The 22,109-nt window shown below is 42.1% G+C and overlaps 1 protein-coding gene across 2 annotated transcripts in view; it reads right to left on the reverse strand.

Moving 5' to 3' along the window:
* Positions 1-22,109, reverse strand: part of LOC110528513 (myotubularin-related protein 14) — a 51,154-nt gene that overhangs the window by 26,334 nt on the left and 2,711 nt on the right. For both annotated transcript variants that reach the window (XM_036984094.1, XM_036984093.1), the window contains exons 3-17: positions 20,204-20,312; positions 18,100-18,175; positions 17,451-17,514; positions 16,567-16,689; positions 13,752-13,825; positions 13,219-13,289; positions 12,519-12,593; positions 11,564-11,630; positions 11,007-11,092; positions 6,579-6,655; positions 5,520-5,556; positions 5,074-5,144; positions 4,533-4,600; positions 631-766; positions 167-346 (exon numbers count right to left, since the gene is read on the reverse strand). In XM_036984094.1, the coding sequence (XP_036839989.1) occupies positions 167-346; positions 631-766; positions 4,533-4,600; positions 5,074-5,144; positions 5,520-5,556; positions 6,579-6,655; positions 11,007-11,092; positions 11,564-11,630; positions 12,519-12,593; positions 13,219-13,289; positions 13,752-13,825; positions 16,567-16,689; positions 17,451-17,514; positions 18,100-18,175; positions 20,204-20,312 (1,314 nt within the window). The remainder of the gene's footprint in view (positions 1-166; positions 347-630; positions 767-4,532; positions 4,601-5,073; positions 5,145-5,519; positions 5,557-6,578; positions 6,656-11,006; positions 11,093-11,563; positions 11,631-12,518; positions 12,594-13,218; positions 13,290-13,751; positions 13,826-16,566; positions 16,690-17,450; positions 17,515-18,099; positions 18,176-20,203; positions 20,313-22,109) is intronic.

The following is a 22,109-nucleotide window of genomic DNA, read 5'->3' on the forward strand; positions in this document are numbered from 1 at the left end:
TTTAAATGTATTTGGCTAAGGTGTATGTAAACTTCCCTCTTCCGACCCCATGTAGCACCTCTATTTCTGTTTCCACACTCATTTCATACCATCGCCTTCTGAATAGACTTAAAATAAATCTTTAAAATAAAAAAAAACTACGACTGACTTCTAAGTGAAGGCTTACCTTCTCCCGGGCACAGACATAGGACTGCTGCCTGCATGCGTGAAACCCGTCTCTGATTGGTTGGAGGAGGAAGAGCTGGAGGACTTGGTTTCTTGACTGAGGGGGTGGGCCAGCCGCTCCTGCAGGGGGTTGGGCCGGTTCCACAGCACCGTCTGTGGGGACGAGTTGTGTCCCTTCCTCCTGGGAGGCCATAGAAAAGGAGAGTTAGGTTTGACATTATCTTACTCTTCATTTGGTATTACTTTTAGGCAAGTTGGCTGAGAACACATTCTCTCCAAAGAAGTTAGAACCATACTGGACTTCGATGAATTCGATGGAAGGAAGACTTGTCAACATGACACAACATATAGAGCAGGGCAGACACAAAGCGTCTGCTAACTAAATGATTTAATTAAGATAATTATTTTTATACTAACGTTACGGGTCACACCAATAGACAGACGGAGAGGGGGAGGAGAACTCACCAGCTGGAGGCTGCCAGGGGCTGGCCGGAAAACAGGTCCACGGCGTCGTTGGTGAGGCAGGTGGCTCCGCCCACGTCCTCCGTGATCAGAGAGAAGTCACTGCTCAGGCTGGTCACGCTGCCCCGGTCCCTGGACTCTGCACCAATCACACGGGAGACACGGGTTTAGCGGACAGGCCATCAGACCAATCAGAGGAGAGACTAGTTGTAGGGGAGGTACTAATTAAAAATACACTGGAAGTTGCCAATTGTGACATTTTGGCAGGAATGTTGTCTGTATGTTGGTTCATGTATACGTTTGATATTTAAGAATTTTGTGTCTCATGAAACCACAATAATTCTTAGTCAAACAATACCTGCCTTTTGCCAGAGATCTGGACAATAAGTCTGCCGTTTTAGGGGATCCCATTTGGCTCTGGGAATCATAACATGACAGCTAATGGTCAGAGACGTTATAGTAGGTGACAGCTTGTAGTCAAACCCAGCCTCAACAATTTACATGGAGACAAACAGGTCTGTGAACGCAACAGTCTCTATCAACAAACATAATCATTATGAAATGAGGTTAATTGTTTCCAGTAGCTGTAAATGCAGCTCCGTTCAAAGCTCTGTGTATCATGTCGAGGGGGACAAGACATAAAAGCTCATCATGTTAAATCAGAACTGAGGTACAGTGGGAATTCATACCATGGCTTTTCTAAAGTTTCTTAGCACCACTGTACAAACCTCTATCCTTATGTAATATATAATAATGAACTATCTAAAGTTCTCATTATTATGGCATACCATCCTCATTAGCAGCGATACTAATTATTCTAGCACACGTCTTGTGCTCCTTATAGGACACATTACTGCACTCTATACTGCTCATCTCTGTATACCCCTCGCAAGACCCACTGATGCTTATTTATTAAACATTTTAAAAAAACTCTTAGGCCTCACTCCCCCCTATCTGAGATATCTACTGCAGCCCTAATCCTCCACATACAACATCCGTTCTGCCAGTCACATTCTGTTAAAGGTCTCCAAAGCACACACATCCCTGGGTCGCTCGTCTTTTCAATTTGCTGCAGCTAGCGACTGGAACGAGCTGCAACAAACACTCAAACTGGACAGTTTTATCTCAATCTCTTCATTCAAAGACTCAATCATGGACACTCTTACTGACAGTTGTGGCTGCTTTGCGTGATGTATTGTTGTCTCTACCTTCTTGCCATGTTTTATACTGCTACCTTGTTGTGTTGCTACCACGCTGTGTTGTCATGTTGTGTTGCTACCACGCTGTGTTGTCATGTGTTGCTGCCACGCTGTGTTGTCATGTGTTGCTGCCACGCTGTGTTGTCATGTGTTGCTGCCACGCTGTGTTGTCATGTTGTGTTGCTGCCACGCTGTGTTGTCATGTTGTGTTGCTGCCACGCTGTGTTGTCATGTTGTGTTGCTGCCACGCTGTGTTGTCATGTGTTGCTGCCACGCTGTGTTGTCATGTGTTGCTGCCACGCTGTGTTGTCATGTTGTGTTGCTGCCACGCTGTGTTGTCATGTTGTGTTGCTACCACGCTGTGTTGTCATGTTGTGTTGCTGCCACGCTGTGTTGTCATGTTGTGTTGCTGCCACGCTGTGTTGTCATGTTGTGTTGCTGCCACGCTGTGTTGTCATGTTGTGTTGCTACCACGCTGTGTTGTCATGTTGTGTTGCTACCACGCTGTGTTGTCATGTGTTGCTGCCACGCTGTGTTGTCATGTTGTGTTGCTGCCACGCTGTGTTGTCATGTTGTGTTGCTGCCACGCTGTGTTGTCATGTGTTGCTGCCACGCTGTGTTGTCATGTTGTGTTGCTGCCACGCTGTGTTGTCATGTGTTGCTGCCACGCTGTGTTGTCATGTTGTGTTGCTACCACGCTGTGTTGTCATGTTGTGTTGCTACCACGCTGTGTTGTCATGTTGTGTTGCTACCACGCTGTGTTGTCATGTTGTGTTGCTGCCACGCTGTGTTGTCATGTGTTGCTGCCACGCTGTGTTGTCATGTGTTGCTGCCACGCTGTGTTGTCATGTGTTGCTGCCACGCTGTGTTGTCATGTGTTGCTGCCACGCTGTGTTGTCATGTTGTGTTGCTGCCACGCTGTGTTGTCATGTTGTGTTGCTACCACGCTGTGTTGTCATGTTGTGTTGCTACCACGCTGTGTTGTCATGTTGTGTTGCTGCCACGCTGTGTTGTCATGTTGTGTTGCTGCCACGCTGTGTTGTCATGTGTTGCTGCCACGCTGTGTTGTCATGTGTTGCTGCCACGCTGTGTTGTCATGTTGTGTTGCTGCCACGCTGTGTTGTCATGTGTTGCTGCCACGCTGTGTTGTCATGTTGTGTTGCTACCACGCTGTGTTGTCATGTTGTGTTGCTACCACGCTGTGTTGTCATGTGTTGCTGCCACGCTGTGTTGTCATGTGTTGCTGCCTTGCTATGTTGTTGTCTTAGGTCTCTCTTTATGTAGTGTTCTCTCTTGTTGTGATGTGTGTTTTGTCCTATATTTATATTTTATATTCCAGCCCCCAGTCCCAGCAGGAGGCCTTTTGCCTTTTGGTAGGCCGTCATTGTAAATAAGAATTTGCCTAGTTAAAAAAAAGAAAACCTGTTTAATGAGCCACAGACTACCAAGTACATGTAGGTACTGTGACATCATAAAATATTATGTAAGGGATAATCAACGAGGGGCTATAAGTTATATGGAACATAATGCCTGATGTGGAAGGTTTGTGCTACGACGCACTAGCAGACAGCGTGAATTATCTCCCTATAATGCACAGCAATATTCAATGGCTATGAATATCATTCTTCCATGTTCTATATTTGAGCTGCTTTTGAAAGCAAAAGATGAATTTAAAATATTATTGCCATTGTTAAAATTGATTTTCATTGCAAGCTAAGAGGACTGATGGTTTGGATAGCTAAGCTAGCAAGTCAGTCAGTTTGGTTACCAAGGCAACTGCTGTAGCTATCTAGTAAACTTGCTAGCTAGCTACTTCAGTGCATTTCTATCGGCAAATGAACACATTTTCTAGCGACAAATGTTTAAATTATAGTCATTGCATAAGTGGGATAATCAACTTCGGGCTCTATGTGTTCTCTGGAAAATAATGCAATTCTGTGGAAGGTTAGTCGTGGCACACATCTTTCAGATCATGCATTATTTTCAGTAAAATACATAGCCTCTTGTTGATTATCCCTTTCATATAACAGGGATTTTCTGCCATTGAAATCCTTGCGGAGGGTCGCCTAACCGTTTTTTCAGGTCGCCTAAATCCAAACTGTAAAACTAAATTATAATATGGTATGGAAAAGTTTTCAATGTCAAATGTAATGATTAAAACCATATATAAAATACGTAGAAAAGATAATGGACCTATATATTTTTATAGTATAATCTTTGAAAACTAACAATCACCAAAATAAAAGTTACACTCAGATAGAATTGAAAATTCCCCAAAACAATTAATTTAGCAGTATACATTTTGTTATTATGTTTGAGCAAAATAACACAGGATTAGCCATGGCAAAATGCATAACATTGCATGACATAAGCTTTAAAAATGCAAAAAAAAAACACCCCAACACCTAAGCCCCCTTTTGATGCAGAAAATAAACTGTTGCAAATCAAGAGCTTGGGACTACAAGGTTCAATCTGCAAAAATATGATTGAGATAACTTTAAGTTCCGAACCCTCATTGGTTTGAATGGTGTCAGCAATTTTTTTATTGTATTTTTTCTCTAACAACTTAAAACTGTGGTATTTAGAGTACTACATGACTAGAGAACATTAAACAGAACAAGGCTATGTAAATAACTAAATTTGGTCAATAACACTGATAGAACCTTAGTCTCAAGCTCTTGAAATGTCTCCAGGGAAACAACTTACTCAAATGGCAGAGGTCGTCCACTGTGAAATCAGTGTCTTTGAAATGAGAGTTTTTCCTTCTGTGGAGACTGGAGAGAAAAAGGGATGCTGAAACAATACACACACACACAGAGAGACACAGAGAGAGAAAAAGAAAGAGCGAGGGAGGGAGGAGAGAAAAAAAAGTGAAAGAGAGCGAGCGATCAAAGAACACAGAGAGAAAAAATAAATCTGTTTTGTCACAGTGGGAATCGGACCATGAAATAACAGCATTATTGCCCTGAGTGGCTGTAGGTATACTTACAACTCTCCTGTTGAAACATTTAAAAGAGTGGCTTAAGGGCATTGTACACTGGGTGTACAGGCTGAATGACAATGTATGTGTCCCCGAAATGGCACCCTATTCTCTATATAGTGCACCACTTTTGACCAGGGCCAATAGTGCTCTGGTAATGGTAGTGTACTATATGAGGACTAGGGTTTCCATTTCAGGGACGGACAATATTTTATAAAAAGTGCATTTCCATTTGAAACGTCTGTTGTTCCGTGACATTTCACTCACCTCGGTTTCTTCATGGCAGAGAACTTCTCTGAGACAATGTGCTTCAAAAAATTGAAGCAAAAAAAGAAAATCTGCCAGGAGGAAGAGGAGGAGTTTAGTGTTGGAGATGAATTAAATACGTGACAAAATACTGCCCCCTAGTTTTGAAAAACATCCCCAAACACCTCACTTTAGTTGAAAATTGGAACATACTTAGTGAATAGTTACAGTAGTCTGGTATATCAGTTTCATAAAATGTATCAGACAAAGCTGTACTCTTATCTTTACAAGCCATTCAATCTACTTTGGTGCAGTAAATTCCTAAAAAACTAATTCATGAGGTTGGCAACAGTGTTTGAACTTCGGGGCAAGAACCATAATAACTAAATAGAAAAATGTATAATCAATGTTTTAATATTCCACACACACACGCCATTGCATTAATATTGTGTTAGAGTACTACAGACCTCCTCTCCTTTGCTGAGGCGATCAGGTAGCATATGACTGTAGGAAACACAGACCAGATCGGTGACAATGATCGCCGAATCCATCAAAAAAAAAATCTAGCTAAGAACCCTTTACTACATATGATTATGAGCCACCATCCCCAACCAACCTATTTAACTCCTTCAATCTTTCTCAATTCCTTTTCCTTTCTATTCAGTGTACAGTTTTCTCCATGCTCCTGATAACAATGTAGGTGTGCCAGTTATACTTTTACAATTTAAATACTTATTTGATCAAACAGTATAAATCTTAAGATCCATGTGAAGATGGAGACTGCAAAGCAAAAAGAAGAGGATTCAGTTTAGAACTCATTGTTTACAAAAGTATACCAATAACCAATTGACCCATCATCCCTCCTATCATCTCTAACCTCTGGCTTTGAACACGAATCAGTCAAGTTACCTTTCACATTTAAAGGTGAAACGAACAAATGAACCAACTCTCAATGGGAGGTTAAAGTTAGACCCAGCGAGATGACGTTGCCACGAGCAGCACTGCAGATATTGTGATTGGTACGATGCAAGACTTCGCTCTCACACAGTCACACTAAGTCTTTGCGCATGTGCACGGGTTCTCTTCACGCTGCAGCAAGGTTTAGCCTTGCGCTTCAACACTCTTAGTTGTTGCGGAAAATGACCCACTATGCCGTTTACTTCTTCCATCTAAATCTTATCGCTGGGTCTACCTTTAAGTGATGGAGAGATAACAAATCAATACAGACCACCACATCAAACCCGACAGTTGAAAAAAATGACCAATTATGATGGATTGTAGGAAGGAAGAATGGAAGGTGTGTGTGTGTGTGTGTACTATTCTTGGTCGGTCCCATCCCTCCTCCTTGAAAGCAGTCCCAGGAGTTTGGACAAGAATAATTACTCTATTGGGCTATCTGGAGGGCAGCCGTTTTCTTTTTGACTCCATTTGATGAGTTAAACATTGGAGAGATGCACAGCGGTAATTATATATATGAGAGAGAGGAGAGGAGAGAGGTCCATTGAGCTCACAATGTGAATCCTTACCCAAAGAGGAACCAGTCGTAGGCGATGGTCAGATAGAGGATTTCAGCCGGCTCCAGACTGGCGTGGACGGCACCATCCTAGAAAAGAAATCATTCAAGAATGCAATTTAGCCTCAATGGGCACCACATGGTGGCATTGGCATGGTCGTTGGATTACGAGCTAGCCGCTATCCTCGGTCTATTTTTTTAAATTCCGTTTGTAAGATATACCATGCATGATAGATGTAGTGAAAAGTGTCAGGTACAAATTCCTGGGTTCAAATATTATTTTGAAATAAATTTAAAATACTTGAAGAGGCAATCAGCAATTGCTACATAGATTTTTGGGACATCCATTAAATGATATGTACCCATTGAAGAATTTAATTTATGAGCTTAATTTAACTGTCGTACCCCATCAGAGCCCAAAATATAAGTTGGTTTTACTCCAATATTTCTAAACAAAGTAAAATGTATACAAAACAATGCACAGCCTGAAAACATGGTTAAAACAATGATGATATCATGGATGGTCAGTCCTTACATTAGTCCTGTCTTTGAATTTGAGAGTGATTACATTTCTCTAGCCCTATCCTTCAGCTTTTTACAGAGACAGTGGCAGAGAAAACACTTTGATATTGTTTCAACCACTGATTGGCCCTTTGAAATATTTCAGTATTTGAAATATGATGCATATTTATATGGCCAAACCTAATATTACATTTTAAATAAATGCAGACACTGAATATTGAATCTGGTGATTAAGCGGTGGGCCTTGAATCTGAATTCCATTTGCGTATGAATATATAAAATGGGAGGGGCACCGGGGGGGGGGGGGGGGGGGGGGGTCAAAGCTGATGAATTCATTGTGGGATTACAGAACATTCATTTTGAAGAAGTGCCTTTGGAATTGAATTACAAAATGGATACCTGGTTGGCGGAGGTAGAGAGGTAGAGAGAGAGAGCACGAGAGAGGTATATCGTATTTACCGTATACCGAGTTATTTGGAAATAACCACGGGATGGTTTTTCAATACCGTTGAAACTATTTACATTTTTTTTATACATTTGAATATTTTTTATGTAAATACCTGCAGTCAACTTGTGCAATACATTAGGAGATAAAGCAGATCGCGTTCTTCATTTCACCTGTCACATTTTTCATTATGAAGAGTACAGGTAGTAACAGTGACCTGGTGTTGGTTTACAAGCACACACACAATGTGCTAATTGCTCTGCAGTTGTGCATTTGGTTAGCTAATATGGTAGCAAAAGTATGTGAACATATTATTCCCAAATCAGGGGCATTAATATGGAGCTGGTCCCCCCTTTGCTGCTATAACAGCCTCCACTCTTCTGGGAAGGCTTTCTACTAGATGTTGGAACATTGCTTTGGGGACTTCCATTCAGCCACAATAGCATTGCCTAGCTCGCAGTCGGTGTTCCAATTCATACCAAAGGTGTTTGATGGGGTTGAGGTCAGGGCTCTGTGCAGACCAGTCAAGTTCTTCCCCACCGATATCAACAAAGCATTTTTGTATGGACCTCGCTTTGTGCACAGGGGCATTGTCATGCTGAAACAGGAAAGGGCCTTCCACAAACAGTGGGGCAAAAAAGTGTTTAGTCAGCCATCAATTGTGCAAGTTCTCCCACTTAAAGATGAGAGAGGCCTGTAATGTTCATCATAGGTACACTTCAACTATGACAGACAAAATGAGAAAGAAAACAATCCAGAAAATCACATTGTAGGATTTTTTATGAATTTATTTGCAAATTATGGTGGAAAATAAATATTTGGTCAATAACAAAAGTTTCTCAATACTTTATTATATACCCTTTGTTGGCAATGACAGAGGTCAAACGTTTTCTGTAAGTCTTCACAAGGTTTTCACACACTGTTGCTGGTATTTTGGCCCATTCCTCCATGCAGATCCTCTAGAGCAGTGATGTTTTGGGGCTGTTGCTGGGCAACACGGACTTTCAACTCCCTCCAAAGATTTTCTATGGGGTTGAGCTCTGGAGACTGGCTAGGCCACTCCAGGACCTTGAAATGATTCTTACGAAGCCACTCCTTCGTTGCCCGGGCGGTGTGTTTGGGATCATTGTCATGCTGAAATACCCAGCCACGTTTCATCTTCAATGCCCTTGCTGATGGAAGGAGGTTTTCACTCAAAATCTCATGATACATGGCCCCATTCATTCTTTCCTTTACACGGATCAGTCGTCCTGGTCCCTTTGCAGAAAAACAGCCCCAAAGAATGATGTTTCCACCCCCATGCTTCACAGTAGGTATGGTGTTCTTTGGATGCAACTCAGCATTCTTTGTCCTCCAAACACGACGAGTTGAGTTTTTACCAAAAAGTTATATTTTGGTTTCATCTGACCATATGACATTCTCCCAATCTTCTTCTGGATCATCCAAATGCTCTCTAGCAAACTTCAGACGGGCCTGGAAATGTACTGGCTTAAGCAGGGGACACGTCTGGCACTGCAGGATTTGAGTCCCTGGCGGCGTAGTGTGTTACTGATGGTAGGCTTTGTTACTTTGGTCCCAGCTCTCTGCAGGTCATTCACTAGGTCCCCCCGTGTGGTTCTGGGATTTTTGCTCACCGTTCTTGTGATCATTTTGACCCCACGGGGTGAGATCTTGCGTGGAGCCCCAGATCGAGGGAGATTATCAGTGGTCTTGTATGTCTTCCATTTCCTAATAATTGCTCCCACAGTTGATTTCTTCAAACCAAGCTGCTTACCTATTGCAGATTCAGTCTTCCCAGCCTGGTGCAGGTCTACAATGTTGTGTCTGGTGTCCTTTGACAGCTCTTTGCCATAGTGGAGTTTGGAGTGTGACTGTTTGAGGTTGTGGACAGGTGTCTTTTATACTGATAACAAGTTCAAACAGGTGCCATTAATACAGGTAACGAGTGGAGGACAGAGGTGCCTATTAAAGAAGAAGTTACAGGTCTGTGAGAGGTCTTGTTTGTAGGTGACCAAATACTTATTTTCCACCATAATTTGCAAATACATTCATTGAAAAAATCCTACAATGTGATTTTCTGGATTTCTTTTCCTAATTTTGTCTGTCTTAGTTGAAGTGTACCTATGATGAAAATTACAGGACTCATCTTTTTAAGTGGGAGAACTTGCACAATTGGTGGCTGACTAAATACTTTTTTGCCCCACTGTAGTTAGAAACACAGAATCATCTACAATGTCATTGGACGCTGCAGTGTTAAGATTTGCACAAGCATTTTGCTACACTCGCAATAACATCTGCTAACCATGTGTATATGACCAATAAAATTTGATTTCCCTTCACTAGAACTTAGAGGCCAAGCCCAAACCATAAAAAACTGCCCCAGACCATTATTCCTCCTCCACCAAACTTTACAGTTGGCACTATGCATTGGGGCAGGTAGCGTTCTCCTGGCATCCGCCAAACCTAGATTTGTCCGTCGGACTGTCAGATGGTGAAGCGTGATTCATTCCTCCAGAGAACACGTTTCCACTGCTCCAGAGTGGCAGAGAGCTTTATACCACTCAAGGCGAAGATTGACATTGCACATGGTAATCTTAGGCTTGTGTGCGGCTGCTCTGCCATGGAAATCCATTTCATGAAGATCTCGACGAACAGTTCTTGTGCTGACATTGCTTCCAGAGGCAGTTTGGAACTTTGCCTGAGTGTTGCAGCCGAGGACAGATGATTTTTACTCGCTTTAGCAGTCGGCGATGCCGTTCTGTGAGCTTGTGGCCGAGTCGTTGTTGCTCCAGCACTTACAACTGACCGGGGCACTTACAATTGACTTGTTGGAAAGGTGGCATCCTTTGACAGTGCCACATTGAAAGTCACTGAGGTCTTAAGTACAGGCCATTCTACTGCCAATGTGTTTGTTTATGGAGATTTATTGGCTGTGTGCTCGATTTTATACACCTGTCAGCAACGGGTGTGGCTGAAATAGCGGAATCCAAGTTGTTAGCTTCTTTCAAAATCAAGCTTTGCATGCCGGAAAGCAGAGAATCTCCTTCTGGATCATGAGCCTTGCTGTGTAATATTTGTTTTGAGGGTGCAGAAAACTGTGAGTAGAATTTTGTTGGTTACTTGTATACTTTGGTTACTTGTATACTTTTATGAGCTGGGATGTCTGTCATGAAAATAGTTTAAGTCAGAGACTATAAAATGTTCACAATGCAATCGTTAGCATTAAGTTAGCATTCCCTATGGGATTTAACATATACTTGTTAGCATTGCTAACCTTCGGATTACAAAGGCTCAGTGGGTTTTGAAACTAGCGCCCCTTGTGATCAATGCCGGTATTACCAAATACCCTGGTACGGCACAAGGTCGGTATGAAAGCCGCACAAGGTCGGTATGAAGGCCGCCCATGCCTAGGAGAGAAAAATAGAGAAACAGATGGACAGGAATAAAAGAGAGAGATAAGAGGAGAACACTTACTGCCCACAGCGAGAGACGCAGGAGGGACACGAAGAGAGGTGTCCGGTCCCAACCGGATATGCAGTGCACGAGGAGACCGCTCTCGTCTACAGGGAGCAAACCCAATCACAACCAAATCAGAACCACTTAAGAAATGAAGGTTGACACAAGGTTTTATAGAGATTAGGAAGTGATGAGGAATAAAGCCCATGAACAAGACTAGTAGTTCAACATCTCAGAGACCCTCACTGGACCCTTATGAGATATGAGATAGGACTTAACCAGTCTTTTCTAGGTCAATTTACTTCCTGAAAGAAATTGGTTACAGCCCCCAAGGAGCCAGACACCCCCTAGGAGCCAGACCCACCCACACACCAAACGCCCCCCCCACACAACTCACACACCCCAGACACACCAGACACCTCCCCACACACACACAAACACCAGACCCACACACCAGACCCACACCCACACCCCCCAGACCCACACACCAGACCCACACACACACACACACACCAGACCCACACACCAGACCCCCCCCCCACACACACCAGACCCACACACACACAGGCACTGACCGTCGCTGTTGATGATGTGAAGCAACAGCTTCAGGTAGTTCTGGGTCTGCTGGACCAGGTCCCAAGACTGAAACAGAGGAACACAGAGTTTCAACACATTTTCATCTGGGGTGCACTAACGTTCAGACAGACATGTGGAATAAGGAATCACATCAGCGGTATTCATTTCATGTCTATCTGCAACATTCCACAACATTTGCCAAGTGAACGTGGCCCTGGTGTGGGGACTGCATCACTTATAACCTAAACATATGCATTTAAACTAGGGCTGTTTTTTTTTTACTTATTTCAGAATTTGCTCTAATTGGAGGTGTAATTTAAGATTTTTTTTATACAAGAATATTAACGTCTTGATTTTGTCCAAAGTAACAGTTAGCCAAATCAGGTATATTGATAAAGCACACTTTCTTTAGCCTCAGTGTCAACTTGTTTTCAAGTCACATTGTTGTTCTTAGCTGTATAGATGATATATAGATGCTGTATTTGGGATGTTTTCAAAGATTTCAGACAATGTCATTAGCCACAGTAATAAAAATTAAAAAGTATGATAAAATTACAAAAAGTTGGCTTGAGTTACCAGATTAGGTATAACAGACTGAATTTAAACAGTTTCTAGATTACATTTCAATCATTCAACTTAAGGTAACTAGTTGCGAAAACCACATATCACAGTTATAGCAAGTAAAACTTTGCCCCAAAAAATCTGCTAATCCGCTAAATCTGAAAACAATGGAACAATGGACATAATAAATATCAAGACATTTTGTTTAACATGAGAAATTATTAGCCAGCAAACAGATGCAGCTTCATAACCCACCTACAGAGGTCACTGTGAGACCACTAATATCAGGAAAGACTCAGAATCACAGCTCGCTGAAGTATTGAATACAGTATAATTATGGTTATATAGGGAAAGTAGTAGATGCACCTGATATTCAGGTATTAGTAGACATACCTGATATTTACTCCAGTCTATATTCAAGTTCTTGGTAAAGCACACAGGGATTGTCAAAGGAGCATCCACAAAATCCTGTTGGTGAAGGTTAACAATGAAACAGTATGTTTTGACATCTGAGCTCGTATTCATAAAGTGTGTAAGAGTGCTCACCTAGGTTTAGTTATGTCTTTGAGATCTGAGCTCCTATTCATAAAGCGTGTAAGAGTGCTCACCTAGGTTCAGTTGTCTTTGAGATCTGAGCTCGTATTCATAAAGTGTGTAAGAGTGCTCATCTAGGTTCAGTTATGTCTTTGAGATCTGAGCTCCTATTCATAACGCGTGTAAGAGTGCTCACCTAGGTTCAGTTGTCTTTGAGATCTGAGCTCGTATTCATAAAGTGTGTAAGAGTGCTCATCTAGGTTTAGTTGTCTTTGAGATCTGAGCTCCTATTCATAACGAGTGTAAGGGTGCTCACCTAGGTTCAGTTATGTCTTTGAGATCTGAGCTCCTATTCATAACGCGTGTAAGAGTGCTCATCTAGGTTCAATTATGTCTTTGAGATCACAATGAATAAGATAAATGGACAGGGGGGGACCGGATCCTACATCAGTAGTCCTAACTTCAAGACGCATTGTCAATACAAGCCCTGAGAATAGTTCATCTGGATGGATAGATATGAGGAATCTCAGAGATTGTGTGTGTGCGTCAAACACTATACCTGATTCCAGTTGAATACTAGTCCCTCAGCGGTGTAGTCTCTATCTTTGTAGTCCTTAAAGAACTCACACCCTGGAGACACAGAGAGAGGGGTGGTGTTCATTAGACAGCGAACAGAAGAAAACAGAAACAGGGAGGATCCAATAAGAACCACTTGTTTCGGGTTTCAGTTGAAAACCGTGTACGCTAATGAATACAGCCCTGGAGTTGTGGTAAAAAAATGGTATGCATAGAGGAGAGCACAGCTCTCTCTCTCTGAGGATGAGTGTAGCTATAACAATAAGGATGTTGAAATGCATTGTAAGGCTTACCAACTGCCTTTCTGTTGTCTATGTAACTATTGTACATAAACTGTGTGTGGAAACCTACTTTTCCTAATAAAACCGACATTATAAAAAGTAGATAAAAAGTTAACAAATAAATGTATTTTAAATGTAGGGGGTTGGGTTGTAGAGAGATGTGGGTTTTACCTGGGTACGGGCTAGGGTTTTACCCGGGTACGAGTTAGGGATTTTCCTGGATAAGGGTTTTTACCTGGGTAAGGCACAGAGAGCAGGGTGAAGTCTGCATATCGTTGAGCCTTATCCACCTTCTCAGACGAGGTGACACTGGACGACAGATCAAATAAAAGAGTAAAGAGAGAAAATATTCCCAATGTGATGAAGCAGCTACAACACACCTGAAGCACTAACCTCATACTGAACATTCTTGTCTAACTATACATGACATGATTCCCAAATTAACTGTCACACAAGCACGCACATGCACATACATCATTACATTACATAACATAATAATAATAATTTGGGGGGTGCTTATATTTGTCCTGTTACACACTTGTACAAGTGTGAACTGGAAATGTGTGTCTTGCATATTCCAACTCCACCGAGACACCCGGAGGGAGTGGGGTCACAGCCAGGGTCACCATTGTCCAGTGCCCCTGGAGAAATTGGGGTTAAGTGCCTTGCTCAGGGCACAGCGACAGATTTTTTCCCCCACCTAATCGGCTCTGGGATTTGAACCAGCGACCTTTCAGTTACTGGCCCAACGCTCTAACCTTGAGGCTACCTGCCGCACACAATTACATCAAACAAGTACGTAGGCACCTAGGTAAATAAACACACACAACCTTTTGACAAAAACACCACCACACATGCAAAGGTCAACGTGCAAACAAGGGTACACTTTAGGAGTTAAGTATATTACATAACGCTACCAAAAGACCAACCTGTGAGTGTGTGTTGAATACATAAAGGATCCTGGCTGGGTGAGGGTGTGTTGAATACATTAAGAATCCTGGCTGAGTGAGGGTGTGTTGAATACATTAAGAATCCTGGCTGAGTGAGGGTGTGTTGAATACATTAAGAATGCTGGCTGAGTGAGGGTGTGTTGAATACATTAAGAATCCTGGCTGAGTGAGGGTGTGTTGAATACATTAAGAATCCTGGCTGAGTGAGGGTGTGTTGAATACATTAAGAATCCTGGCTGGGTGTGTTGAATACATTAAGGATCCTGGCTGGGTGAGGGCGTGTTGAATACATTAAGAATGCTGGCTGGGCGAGGGTGTGTTGAATACATTAAGAATCCTGGCTGGGTGAGGGTGTGTTGAATACATTAAGAATGCTGGCTGGGTGAGGGTGTGTTGAATACATTAAGAATCCTGGCTGAGTGAGGGTGTGTTGAATACATTAAGAATCCTGGCTGAGTGTGTTGAATACATTAAGAATCCTGGCTGGGTGAGGGTGTGTTGAATACATTAAGAATCCTGGCTGGGTGAGGGTGTGTTGAATACATTAAGAATCCTGGCTGGGTGAGGGTGTGTTGAATACATTAAGAATCCTGGCTGAGTGAGGGTGTGTTGAATACATTAAGAATCCTGGCTGGGTGAGGGTGTGTTGAATACATTAAGAATCCTGGCTGGGTGAGGGTGTGTTGAATACATTAAGAATGCTGGCTGGGTGTGTTGAATACATTAAGAATCCTGGCTGGGTGTGTTGAATACATTAAGAATCCTGGCTGAGTGAGGGTGTGTTGAATACATTAAGAATCCTGGCTGAGTGAGGGCGTGTTGAATACATTAAGAATCCTGGCTGGGTGTGTTGAATACATTAAGAATCCTGGCTGAGTGAGGGTGTGTTCAATACATTAAGGATCCTGGCTGAGTGAGGGTGTGTTGAATACATTAAGAATCCTGGCTGAGTGAGGGTGTGTTGAATACATTAAGAATCCTGGCTGAGTGAGGGTGTGTTGAATACATTAAGAATCCTGGCTGGGTGAGGGTGTGTTGAATACATTAAGAATCCTGGCTGGGTGAGGGTGTGTTGAATACATTAAGAATGCTGGCTGGGTGTGTTGAATACATTAAGAATCCTGGCTGAGTGAGGGTGTGTTGAATACATTAAGAATCCTGGCTGGGTGAGAGTGTGTTGAATACATTAAGGATCCTGGCTGAGTGAGGGTGTGTTGAATACATTAAGAATCCTGGCTGGGTGAGGGTGTGTTGAATACATTAAGAATCCTGGCTGGGTGAGGGTGTGTTGAATACATTAAGAATCCTGGCTGAGTGAGGGTGTGTTGAATACATTAAGAATCCTGGCTGGGTGTGTTGAATACATTAAGGATCCTGGCTGGGTGAGGGTGTGTTGAATACATTAAGAATCCTGGCTGGGTGTGTTGAATACATTAAGAATCCTGGCTGAGTGAGGGTGTGTTGAATACATTAAGAATCCTGGATGGGTGAGAGTGTGTTGAATACATTAAGAATCCTGGCTGAGTGAGGGTGTGTTGAATACATTAAGAATCCTGGCTGGGTGTGTTGAATACATTAAGAATCCTGGCTGGGTGTGTTGAATACATTAAGAATCCTGGCTGGGTGTGTTGAATACATTAAGAATCCTGGCTGGGTGTGTTGAATACATTAAGAATCCTGGCTGAGTGAGAGTGTGTTGAATACATTAAGAATCCTGGCTGAGTGAGGGTGTGTTGAATACATTAAGAATCCTGGCTGAGTGAAGGTGTGTTGAATACATTAAGAATCCTGGCTGAGTGAGGGTGTGTTGAATACATTAAGAATCCTGGCTGGGTGTGTTGAATACATTAAGAATCCTGGCTGAGTGTGTTGAATACATTAAGAATCCTGGCTGAGTGAGGGTGTGTTGAATACATTAAGAATCCTGGCTGGGTGTGTTGAATACATTAAGAATCCTGGCTGGGTGAGGGTGTGTTGAATACATTAAGAATGCTGGCTGGGTGAGGGTGTGTTGAATACATTAAGAATCCTGGCTGGGTGAGGGTGTGTTGAATACATTAAGAATGCTGGCTGGGTGAGGGTGTGGGTGTGTTGACTTACTTTAGGCCAAACTTGACCTTCTTGTTCTCCACCATGAGGTCACAGATGTAGCGCACAGAGAGGTAGCGCAGCAGCTTGATGTCCAGACCCCGCACCTTGTCAAAGAGCTGAGAGTCCCCATTGCTGAAGAAAGACAGAGAGAAAGTGAGACAGAGATGGTTGAGCAGAGAAGTACACAGAACCACTAACATGTATTTAGTATTTTCAGCATTCAATCAAGCAAGAAAAAGAAAGAGAGCGATAGGAGGGAGAGAAAGACATTGAGAAGGGGTACAGAGAGAGAGCGATAGGAGGGAGAGAAAGACATTGAGAAGGGGTACACAGAGAGAGCGATAGGAGGGAGAGAAAGACATTGAGAAGGGGTACACAGAGAGAGCGGAGCGATAGGAGGGAGAGAAAGACATTGAGAAGGGGTACACAGAGAGAGCGATAGGAGGGAGAGAAAGACATTGAGAAGGGGTACACAGAGAGAGCGATAGGAGGGAGAGAAAGACATTAAGAAGGTGTACAGAGAGAGTGATAGGAGGGAGAGAAACACAATGACAAGGGGTACACAGAGAGAGCGATAGGAGGGAGAGAAAGACATTGAGAAGGTGTACATAGAGAGAGCGATAGGAGGGAGAGAAAGACATTGAGAAGGGGTACACAGAGAGAGCGATAGGAGGGAGAGAAAGACAATGAGAAGGGCTACACAGAGAGAGCGATAGGAGGGAGAGAAAGACAATGAGAAGGGCTACACAGAGAGAGCGATAGGAGGGAGAGAAATAGTGCAAAGAAATTAAGGTTTTAGACGTCATCACATTACCACTCAAATGTCTGTGGCATTTTGAGTATTGAATCAAGCAAAGAAACCAAACCAATCCCTCATGTGAAAAGACACCAACCTGGCACTGTCGTCCTCTGGAACCTCTGGCTCAGACTCTGCCCCCCATGTGTCATCAATCCCCCCTAGGGAGAGGAAGACGGAGACAGAGCTGCATCACGACAACAAAATTCTAAACTGGATCCATTTATCCGCAATAAAGGGACGTTTCAAATATCGAATACGGACACTTTTTCAGGAAAGGGATGCATATTCAAAAACTGGCTTGGGGAATGGACTACAGCCAAACAAGTGAAAATACAGCAGCAACGTTTGATCTTATGAAAAATACTGTTTTTTTAAAAGAAGGAGAAAAAAAGTAACAAATAATTGAAGAGCAGCAGTAAAAAGTGAGACGCTTGCTGACAAAGTAGTCGCTCTGACAAAGGTGAGTAGATCCAAACGTTAGCATTTCAGACACAAAAGTGAAACTGGGTGGAAGCGGTGCATGAAAACTTATTCTTTTGTAAATGGGTCCAGATTAAAATTGATCTGGTCCTGTATTCATAAAGCTTCTCAGAGCAGGAATGCTGATCTAGGATCTAGTTCTCCCTGTCCATGTAATCTTATTAACTATGATCAAAAGGGGAAAACTGACCAAACCTGAGACGCTTAGTGAACTATATTAAGAGTTTTCCTTGCTGACAAAATGTATTTTGTACCAGTCTCACCTGAGAAGATGTAGTTGTAGCCTGTGCGCCCATATAGCTCCCCCCAGCCTGCCAGAGTGGATGATCGACAGATATGCTGCAATGGGAAGACAACAAAGGATTAGCACACACGCTGGTTAGCATACAACTCATCTCAATAGTCTAGAAACCTGTCAATCAAGCCTCCCTCTCATTGTTGTTTTTGACACAATCACTTCCTTGTTCAAATAAAAGCAACATATCCATTAAAACATTTTTTTTAATACATTTACAAACACACATATACATACACAGTAGCCATCAAAAGTTTGGACATAGCTACTCATTCAAGTTTTTTACTATTTTCTACATTGTAGATTAATAGTGAAGACATCAAAATTATGCAATAACACGTTTGGAATCCAAAGACTGTTCAACAAATCAAAATATTTTATATTTGAGATTATTTAAAGTAATCACCCTTTGCCTTGACAGCTTTGCACATTCTTGAAATTTTCTCAACCAGCTTCATGAGGAATGCTTTTCCAACAGTCTTGAAGGAGTTCCCACATATGCTGAGCACTTATTGGCTGCTTTTCCTTCACTCTGTGATCCAACTCATCCCAAACCATCTCAATTGGGTTGAGGTTGGGTGATTGTGGAGGCCAGGCCATCGGATGCAGCACTCCATCACTCTCCTTCTTGGTCAAATAGTCCTTACAGCCTGAAGGTGTGTTTTGGGTCATTGTCCTGTTGAAAAACAGTCCCATTAAGCACAAATCAGATGGGATGGCTTTTTGCTACAGAATGCTGTGGAAGCCATACTGGTTAAGTATGCCTTGAATTCTAAATAAATCACTGACAGTGTCACCAGCAAAGCACCATCACACCTCCTCCTCCAGCTTCATGTTGGGAACCACAAATGCGGAGATCATCTATCTGTTCACCTACTCTGCGTCTCACAAAGACACGGCTGTCGGAACTAAAAATCTCAAATTTGGACTCATCAGACCAAAGGACAGATTTCCACCGGTCTAATTGCTCATGTTTCTTGGACCAATCAAGTCTCTTCTTCTTTTTGGTGCACTTTTAGTAGTGGTTTCTTTGCAGCAATTTGACCATGAAGGCCTGCTTCACACAGTCTCATCTGAATAGTTGATGTTGAGATGTGTCTGTTACTTCAACTCTGTGAAGCATTTATTTGGGCTGCAATCTGAGGTGCAGTGCAGTTAACTCTAATTAACTTACCTTCTGCAGCATTGGTAACTCTGAGGCTTCCTTTCCTGTGGCAGTCCTCATGAGATTCAATTTCATCATAGCGCTTGATAGTTTTTGAGACTGCACTTGAAGAAACTTTCAAAGGTCTTGACATTTTCCGGACAGACTGACCTTCATGTCTTAAAGTAATGATGGACTGTCATTTCTCTTTGCTTATTTGAGCTGTTGTTGCCATAATAACGACTTGGTCTTTTACCAAATAGGGCTATCTTCTGTATACCACCCCTACCTTGTCACAACAACTCATTGGCTCAAATGCATTAAGGAAAGAAATTACACATATTAAGAAGGCACACGTTTTAAATTAAATGTATTCCAGGTGACAACCTTATGGAGCAGGAGTTGCGCAAGGCATTGTATCACAGTGCTAGAAGCTTCACTACAGACCCTGGTTCGATCCCGGGCTGTATCACAACCGGCCATGATCGGGAGTCCAATAAAGCAGCGCACAATTGGCCCAGCGTCATCCAGGTTAGGAGAGGGGTTTGGCCTGGGTAGGCAGTCATTGTAAAATAAGAATTTGTTCTTAACTGGCTTGCCTAGTTAAATAAAGGTTAAATAAATAAAAAGCTGGTTGAGAGAACGCCAAGAGTGCGCAAGGCAAAGGCTGGCTACTGTGAAGAATCTCAAATATGTTTACCCTTTTTTGGTTACTACATGATTTCATATATGTTATTTCATAGTTTTTATGTCTTCACTATTATTCTACAATGAAGAAAATAGTAAAAATAAAGAAAAACCCTGGAATGAGCAGGTGTCCAAACGTTTGAATGGTACTGTATATAATTCATATATTTACATATAAATAAATATGTAAATAGATAAAAATCTATATATATATATATATATATAAATATACGAATCATACTTTGCCGTTGTAGAGGATGACAGGGCAGACAAACCTCCCTCTGCAGCGGGCCATCTTACTGCGGTTCACCAGATCCTGCAGCTTGGTGATCTGGACTGTGCTCTCAAACCTAAGGAGACAGCAGCAGCAAGATATCAAGCAACATACTCCTCACTACAGCAATAGATTTTCATTGATCTATTCTAACAAAGCAATATATGGATCCTCAATATATTTTCATTACAATGGAGAAATAAATTATAAAAATCAGCAATACATGGATCATCAATATACCAAATAGCAATATATCTTCATTGATATGTTAAAACAAAGTAATACCTACATGAATCATAGTCCTCAATATAGCAATATTATATAATGTAGCAAGTGAAAAATCAAATCAAATTGTATTTGTCACATACACATGGCTAGCAGATGTTAATGCGAGTGTAGCGAAATAACACATCAAACTGCCCCAATAGACTGACGGCTCACATACAGTCCAGTAAGATTGGCTCGGCGCCAGAGGTACAGGTTCAACCACAGTACAGCCAAAGTCCCTGGAGCAGCTTAGGGGTGAATGGAGGAGGAGGATGTCCCAAATGGCCTCCTATTCCCTATTTAGTGCTCTACTTTTGACCAGTGACGAGAAACTAATTTGGTGTACCGTTTTATCTGTGGATTAATTGTCAGAGTAGAGGACCTTGTGCCTTTCAGTTAAAATAACAACCCAGTGTTTATATCAAAGGACAAATTAGTTAGCAACAGCAAGCTAGCTAGCTAATTTTCAATAAATGTTTAATGCTTTTCGACCTGTCCCAAAATGAATATAATTGGTTGAGAGTTTGTTTTGATATTTCAACCTGCGTGTCCTGATCGTGTCCGGTGTGGGGGTACAAAAATCAGCATGCACGCGAGTGTTTTGGTCAGCATGTAACTCAACCCCATTTAGTATTCAGCGTTTTAATTTTAACATCTAAACTAATGGTTATTCTTGAGTGAGCTCATAGCCTAAAGCCCCTATTTAGTGTCAATCAACAACACAAACAATGACACATCAAATCCATCTCACTCGTGTGTTTGTTAGCTCTAGATAACCTGATTGGGCAAACATTCTATGGGTGTTTACATGAACTATTGAGTGGCTGTTTCCCCCGACTTATGAATTCACATAGAGGGCAACTATGGGACAGGTCACAGATATTCGGAAACATAACGCATGAAGGGAATACATTCTCCCCATGAACATGTTGTCCAGTCTGACAAAAGCACTTTTTTAAACCTAGAGACATCTTCCTCACAGAGTTTAGAAGCGTTGGGTTCCTCTACTCATAAGTCAAAAGTACATATTCTATTTCCGAACACATTCCAAAATAGAACGCTCCCATAACGTTTCCCATTTAATCATAAATATAATTAGAGAACCTCAGACATTTCCAACCCCCTCGGTGTCATGAATCATGACTCATGAAGATGTGGACCGGACTACATTTAACCCCGTTTTGTTTTCAGGGCCTGTTTTCTTAATCCAGCTCAGATTAGAAAAGATGATCTCGGATCAGTTTAGCTTTTTAGATCATAATGAATAAGACTATAGGGACCGGGTGACCTGAGCCTAGATCGGCACTCCTACTCCATTTATCATATCTGAATGTGGACTATGGTACACACAAATAAACAACAATGTAATTGGTGACTAAGTGGACTGAACTTTGTCTCAGGCTGTGACTGAGAATGTTACTGGGTGTCAAATCCTTGCTTGTTTCTTCAACTCCCCTCAAAGCCTATTGGGGGAGAGGATCCAAGGTCCCTCCCTCGGTCCTCCTCCTCCAATGTGCTTTGAGAGAAGTTGAGGAAACAAGGACTGGGGAAACAAGGACTGTACATCTAGGGTCAGTTTGTTATATCTGGAGTACTTCTCCTGTCC

Source organism: Oncorhynchus mykiss, chromosome 7 (genome assembly GCF_013265735.2).
Source record: "Oncorhynchus mykiss isolate Arlee chromosome 7, USDA_OmykA_1.1, whole genome shotgun sequence".
Lineage (NCBI taxonomy): Eukaryota > Metazoa > Chordata > Actinopteri > Salmoniformes > Salmonidae > Oncorhynchus > Oncorhynchus mykiss.